The sequence below is a fragment of the Morone saxatilis genome, unplaced genomic scaffold (assembly GCF_004916995.1).
Source record: "Morone saxatilis isolate NCDOM2014 unplaced genomic scaffold, NCSU_SB_2.0 Contig7, whole genome shotgun sequence".
NCBI classification, from domain to species: Eukaryota; Metazoa; Chordata; class Actinopteri; family Moronidae; genus Morone; species Morone saxatilis.
Window position 1 is genome coordinate 20868924 of NW_023340246.1, and position 7879 is coordinate 20876802.

General features: G+C 38.9%; 1 protein-coding gene across 2 annotated transcripts in view; it reads right to left on the reverse strand.

Moving 5' to 3' along the window:
• tbc1d32 (TBC1 domain family, member 32) overlaps window positions 1-7879 on the reverse strand; it is a 71033-nt gene that overhangs the window by 57480 nt on the left and 5674 nt on the right. For both annotated transcript variants that reach the window (XM_035679331.1, XM_035679330.1), the window contains exons 13-17: window positions 6209-6346; window positions 4110-4199; window positions 3057-3199; window positions 2183-2310; window positions 1224-1425 (exon numbers count right to left, since the gene is read on the reverse strand). In XM_035679331.1, coding sequence (XP_035535224.1) covers window positions 1224-1425; window positions 2183-2310; window positions 3057-3199; window positions 4110-4199; window positions 6209-6346 — 701 coding nt within the window. The remainder of the gene's footprint in view (window positions 1-1223; window positions 1426-2182; window positions 2311-3056; window positions 3200-4109; window positions 4200-6208; window positions 6347-7879) is intronic.

Genomic DNA, 7879 nt, shown 5'->3' on the forward strand with positions numbered 1-7879 from the left:
CAAAAGAACCTGAACTTTAGACATTTATAGTGTATGTAAGTGCACTGAAAACAGCTCCAGCAGACTGAATCTATGACTAAATGGACTGTTTATTAACACTAGGGTTAAAACTGTCATTCTAGTCAAATCAAACCTTTAACTGGTAACTGTTTTCTCCCCTGTGAACTAATTAAAATCACATGCCTCCTTAAGATGCCTCCCACTAACTTTGGGGGGCACGTTGGTGTCTGTCCATCGTGGGTGGACTGAGGTCAGCGTAAACAGATAATACGGTACGTGCTGTCCGGTGTGTGACTGCTGTACGTGCAGAATAACCATTAATATTTAACACACACTGGGTAAAGTCAGGAGGAAGTGAGTGGGAAAATCCTGTTAATTTTTGACATGGATGTTTTAGATAACAAGAGGTAAGACGTGAATAGGAATTTATGCTGTTTTAACAGACATCTACCACTAAGATATTAATGATGTATCGGCCTGTTAGAAGCAGTTTCACTACTTGTGTTGTTGTTATGTTTCCTCTGTTTTTTGTTTTTGTATTGGTTTTGGTTTTGCACATTGAACTGTGTCTGTTTTCTGTTTTCTGTTTTCTGTTTTCATTTTTCAGTTTTGTTTTTCAGTTCAGACTACACTAAAAGGAATCCCGTATTTGATGCTTTGATATCACCATAAAGCAGTATTGTGAAAATTAAATGAAGCAGATTAAAATGGCTGGTTAATTCCCTCCATTTGCAAGCAGTGGTGACTAAAGAGTGAATAAAGAGAGAACACTGCATTCATCAAGCAAATGAAACATGACAGGAGTATTCTAGCTGATGAAAGTGAACGTTAGACATGGACACCCCTCCGTTAGATATTCTAGGAAAAAAATAGATTCAGATATGAACTTTATCCACCATCTTTTAAACATTTTCATGGACAAATTAGTCAGGCAGCTCTCCAAGAAATGGTCTCATTTCTAGCATTTATAGAATTTGCCTGTAATAAACAATTCCAATACCAATAAATTGTTTGTGTGTGTGTTTAATAATGTGATTTTTTTTATATTTCTACTGTTTTTGTTGCATCAAGTATTTTAACGCCGTTTTTAATCAGCAAGGCAAATCCTTTTCAAGGCAGATTCTCGGGTGCAATCTTTTCTTTAATCACCTAAAGTCACTGAGTAAGTGCATCGCTGACACAAAGTTTGATCAGCGTTACTCTGAGAAATAAAGTGCAGGTACCTTTTTCCAGGCAGCAGCTACAGCCTTGTGCAGGCCGTAGGGTCGGAGGACCTGTAAACCCTCACAGGTGTTGTATATCTGCCTACAGACAAAGATGAAGGCTCCACATAACGTATGGGACGTGTCGGATTCACTCAGCGGTGACAGCTCTTTATCCAGCAGCCTGAGAGTGAACTGTACAGTGACGTGAGCAGCGAAGGTTCTGGAGGTGGAGGATAAGAGACACAAAGAGAAATATGTTGATACAAGACACAATGGACAGATTTGTATGTGTGTAATATGAGCTGTGGTGACAAAATACACAAATAAATCCTTCCAGGCGACTCAGAACAGTCCTGATCTCAGTCTGACTTTCCTTGTTTTCTAAACGTTAAATACATTCTAGTACATTTCTTTATGACTGTAAGTTGTATTGTTAACTCATTTTTATTCATTGATTGGCAAGAAACATGGTGATTAAAGTCTATTTGCTCATTTGTACGACACATTTCTCAGAAGAGGTGCATGCAAGTTTTAATGGCAGACTAGAGCACGTAGTCAAAACAAAGTTTTGTACTCAACAGCAGCATCAGCCTTAGTGAATGTGCTATTGATAATTCACAACAACCGACTGTAGTTTAAGGTTGGACACTGAACCAGGTTACACACTGGTCAGGGTCAGCCAATTAAAACAGAATATAAAACTAACTTTGGGGCTCCGAGTGACCCTGAGCATCTTTAATAAAACATACTTTGTTGGAGTATGAGTAGATCAAAGATATAATCGCAGTGAATGACAAACCAGCAACATCCTCGGGTCTAATCTGCTCCCTGCGCAGAACCAGGAGGATTTGTTATGCAAACCTAACTTTATATATTGGAGTCTGCTTGCTAAGTCAGAAAAATGTAATTTATTCATTACCATGAAAGAAAGAAAATGGCACTGCGTATTTAATCATAATTCAATCACACTGTCTCACCTCTCGCTGTGGGCTAGAACTAGATTCTTCTCGTATAAGAAGAGAGCTAATCCTCTGTCGGTGTTTGCGATGCGAGCCAGAACATCAGCGATAAGAGTCAGTGTTGCTGCGGGAGATTTTAATTTAGCCTGCGAACCGTAGAGAATAAACAGACAAAAGTTACCCAGCTGATTCAGAAAACAAGGAGAAGCCCAAGAGGGATGAACAGATATTGAATATTGGAATAACATCATTAACTTTGACAATCATAGAACTAAGGAAAAGCTATTATATTTTCATAAGCGACGCTTCCACAATTTCACACAGCTTTTGAAAGTTGACCTTTAACAAAACAAACTGTCCTGTGGTGACAAATGCTGTTCTTTTGTGTCCTTCTAACATCTAACAAACACTTTGGACTTCAGATGTGGTTTTCCAATCAAGGTTAACAACTTGGTTTGAGCATGGCATAGTGGACCTTTATGTAGTTGATGCTGAGGGTTAGGATTAGAGCTACCGGTCAGAGAATAAATGTTAATAGACCAGTAGAGTAGGAGCTAAAGCACAGTCAGACTTCTTTAAACTTGACAATTTTAAAACAGAAGTCAAGTATTCAGAGCCTTCTGCATAATTTTAATCTTAGCAGGATGTAAAAGAATAAAAGAAAGAATTTAAATTACAGGAAAGCTTCACCACGGAAATTCCTAACCATGAATTTCTTGGGTTGATAATTGCAGAAGGCTTTGTGAAACACATAGTTTACCTGCTTATTATACGAACACCGGAAACTCTCAATTTCAAACTTTCTACATGTAATTACTTTTATTAATGAGTCTCCATTGTGTTTCTGCTAACCATGATAAGGTGTGTGCGTGTGTGTGTGTGAGTGTCTGACCTGCTGTCCATTGAGCAGAGCTATAACAGGAGCCAGCAGCGTCTCTATTACGGGGGTCTGGTAGAGACACTCTGCAGCACACTCTGTCCTCTCACACAGCATCCACAGCACCTCCATCGCCAGGCCGCTGGGCGACAGCGAGTCTGAGCACACAAATGAGTAAACTTAAGTAAACTGGAACATTATTACAACTGAATCAATGTGCTCTGTGTGTATGGACCATGTTCACGTATTATTATAGAAGTACACGCATGGAGGATGAGGCGAGGGGGTTGGAATCTGTAACTACTAAAATAATTCCATTTTATTCTATTTTATACTTCTGCTCCACTAAGGAACTGAACTTTTTACTCTGAAGATTTCACATACAAGACAAATGATCAGCTTATAAAAGGCAACACACCGTTAAAAGGTCAAACTACCCTACAGTATGTGAAGTTGTGCTTCATCTTAACCAGCTCAAACGTTAAAAGACTGCTTTGTGTTGATGTTAGGCATTTTGCATAATAAGTTTCTTTAACTTTATTATTTCATGGTTACATTTTTGCTGATTTATATTATACTTATACTATTGTAATACCGTTCGCCTTCCAAAAGCTTGTAGCAGAAACTACGGTGGCCGCGAAACTCGTGAAAAACACAAAAGGTTGTAGATGTAGAGCCAGTGTTTGTTTTGTCCATTCTCACATGTGGTGCAGGTGATCTTCATCAGCACTGCAGGTAAAATATTATATAAGTCTGTAACTTGCTCAACAGGACTCCCTGCAGCAGCCACACAAGATGATTCTCTAACAAAGTCGAGACAGGAGACACTATTGATCTCTGGCACTGGCAGTGTATGAGAATGAATGGTGCAATAAAGAGAGGTCTTCCAGGAGACAACCATAGAACTGCCTGACTCAAGGTTAATAGATAAAAGATATGGACTGAGCAATGCTGTTATGCCTCATAGGGAGGGTCACTGTGTTCCTGACTCGTAATCTGGACAGAAACCAGGGAGGAAGCAGAAACTCCTTGACGTACTTTATATCCGTGTGAGTGTGCGGGCCCCACCTGTGTGTGAGGGGTCGCCGTGCCGAGGTTTGGGGTGTTGGTACACGATGTTTATCATGATGACAACCAGGTCTGTCAGGCTGACTGGATCTGAAACACAGACATCATAAATGAGTAAATGAGCCTGGCAGTGTCTCCACAGGGACACAGAGCACTGCTGAGAAGGAAATGCACTCAGTCCAGGTGTGGAGTTTTGTTGAAGACGAGGTTCATCTTAGTTCACAGTTTGCATCAGTTTTTATGTCTGGGATGAGTTTTAGTTTTCTGGTGTGTTTTATAAAACATACACCTGATTTGTATTTCAACTGAATGTAACAACACGTCAAATATACAGTGTGTAGAATATATACAGTCATATTTTATCACAAGCACGTCTGAAGGGGCTTTATATAAATGTGATATATTTATTTCATATCCACATTACAGCTGGAAACAATTAGTTGTTTAACCAATTAATCAATTAACTATTATGATAATCGGTTAATATTTAATATATATAATAACTAGTTTATCAAGCAAACCTTTCTAAGTTTTATATCATTATCAGTTGAATATGTTTGGGTTCTGGAAACATTTTAAAGTTCTTTAGGCTCTGGGAATGGGTAAGTGCTATGAACAGGACTGGGTTGCACCAGCCGTGTGTACGTTCTCTCCTAAGTGAGGGTGTAAAGTCGAAACTAGAGGCTCAGTAACTACCAGTTAGTTTGAAACTTAACTAGTTTGGATGTAAATCACCATGGTTACAGGAGCCACTTTGTATATCGTGGTAAGCTCAATCGATATTGAAATATCATATCAATAAAGTGATGTAAAAATGATGTTTGGCAGAAAACCTGCTGTTTTACCACCAGTGATTATAATTCTGTGATACTTTATGATTTACACTACCTTAGAGCTATTTAGTTGTTGTTTAGCATTAGCTGTACAACTGTTTTTATTTTAGTAATAAGCAAAAAAATCACACCTTAGTAATAATTAAAGTTATAACTAAGCTCTGTGTGTGACAGAGAATGAAATCTTTCAGTTAAATAAATTAATACAACATGAAATAAAACAGGGAAAACCTTCTCAATAATAAAAAAAAAATCTAAACTACAGTGGAAAAGGAACTGACACAAATTATGACGCATATGGGTGAGAAGCTGATCTGACTGGTGCCCACTTCAAGGTGTGGAGGACTAATCAACGGGCCCCAACCCAAAGAGTGGGTCTTATGATCAATATAAACCGCTAACGTCACTGGTTTGATTTCCTCCAGACTTACTTGGAAGAAAAGTGATTAATCTTTAAATATCGTCGTCTGCAGACAGTGAGTCTGTTTTAATGGTCTGCCTACGTATCATTCAGCCGTTACATAACTTTATCAGTGATTAAGGCGGGATGGAGGCAATAAAATCAGTGCACAGGAGGGACGGAGGGAGAGGTACCATGTGTAAACTGATGGGACACATTCCAGCATGAGATTATCTGCTGTAAAGATTATTGTGTTGTAAAATGACCAACTACAACGCTCAGACAATCTATTTTTAACTCCAAGTCATGTAAATCATTTGTTAATGAGTCAATATTCAGTATTCAGTTCAGAATTATGCTCCATCGTTTAGTGGTGTAGACTCGGATGAGGAGATGGAAACCCCTCTCGTGGTCAGTAGCCGGTTAGTTTAGTTTAGCACAAAGACTTAAAACCTGATGTTTTTATATGAAGGTTGTTTTATCTCCACAAAAGTGTACAAACTATTTTTTTAACAGTACTTTATGTGCTGGACTATTTCTTGGCCAGGACCAGTTGACACTCGGGGGAAGTTACTGTTCCTGGCCACGAAAAAGTCAGGAACAGAAAATGATGAATTGTAGTTTTTTTTTTTTACAATTCAGTTTCTGTACAGATTAAACAAACGAGATATAATTAGTTAAATTAGCTTCAGAGTTGCTGCCAGTTTGATTTTGTGCTGAATGTGGCTTCATATTTAACAGACAGATATGAGAGATGTATTGACCTTCCCATCATTAACACTCCTTTATAATATGTAAGACTTTAAATGTTATACCCAACACGCTGACAGATGTTTAATACAGGTTACGGTCTATTATTGTTGTACCTTTGCGCTTCCTAACTTTGATGGGGAAGAACTTTCTGCCATTGGTGTAGATGAGGACTTTCCCCAGGACACACAGCGAGTGGACAAAGAAGACATATTCAAGCTCTTTTCCTGTATAAACACTCCTCTGGTCTGAACCTGAAACAACCACAGAAAATACAAATTCACAAGTTGAACTGTCTAGACTTTTGCTGTAATCGCATTTCCAGTTTCCATTAGGTCGAAAATATAGTTGACATTTATAAAAAAGATGCTGGAAGGAACAGAGATAAGAAAAACAACAGAGGAAATAATGTCCTTGTCTGTCTAATGGCTAACTCGTCGTGTAAAGTGCTGCAAAACACAGACTGGAAATAAGAAGGCTTGCTGTGGCAGAATCCGCTTTCATGGCTCTTCAATATTCTAATGACGAACCACGATGAATGCCCTCGTTGTGAAGCTGTGGTAGACGGACAGTTCATATCTAAAGCTTCTGTAATAGAATGAGAGCATTCAGCAAATAAATTTAAAAAAAAAGGTATGTGGCAACCTCGCAGTGCCTCCGGGGTGCAGAAAATCAAAGCTCTGAAAAACTCTTGTTCCCTTTGTGGAGGAGTGTATCAGTGACGGGGGGAGACAGCGTATCTCCACTAAACCAAGACAAGGTCAAAATGTTCAGCCTCCACGAGCCAGCTGGCTTCAGGAGATAACACACTGACATTCCCTTACATTCACTCCCCGCTTATTGGATTTTCACTATTTAATGTGCAACTGGAACCAGAAATCTACGTAACTCCAGTTGATTAAACGCTGTGAACAATCGCTGTGGGCGAGTAGAGGGGTTAACTCTGGAACAACTGGCACCATATAACACTGGTTATCTGACACTAAGAGTCATAACAGTGGTGTTGTGTTTTCTGCTGCAAGGTTAGAGTGAATTTAGAGAACTGCAGTAAGTTTAAGGCACATATCATAGGTTTAACTTCTTATTATATACGACTTCCATTCTTTAAATGAGCGGAGTGAGGCAGGAGGTTCATCCATGACCGTGGGCACAGTGGTGACACAAAGTGATCTTAACTCAAAGCTCTACTTCCTGGCTTTTTCCAGCCCCTTTCTGTGACTCATCACATACTGTTATATATAAATACACTCTCCCTTTTTTTATGACTTCCATTGCATCTTATCAAATCTAAAATCTTTTATCTAATTAGCTTTTAAAAAGTGCCCCGTGGATGTTCCTTGTAAACACATAAACGTATTTTGTGTGAGTGTGAGCTTCTCTCACAAACTTCACAGCCCGTTCTCATTCCCAGGTTGTCTAATACAGATGCGAGCAGTGTTCAGTTAGTTTCTTTTCGCCCCGCTAGATGCCACTAAATCCTACACACTGGTCCTTTAAGTAAGTCCTGTCCTTTTTTGGAATAGAGGCTTTCAGATGCATCGTTTGTTATTATACTTCGACACATGCCTTCTGTCTTTTCTGCTTCAGCTTAATCATTTATTTAGTCACGTCTTTCACTGAGTGTTCATTTTTCAATCATTCTTTTCTCTCCATCACTCAACAGTTTTTCTGTCTGTTCTTTCTACTGTTTTTATCTGCATTCCCCTCTTTTAATGGCAGCAGAAACAGCATGTGCACATTAACAAAACTGAATAAATGATGACTGAAAAGTCTAGGTGCAAATACAT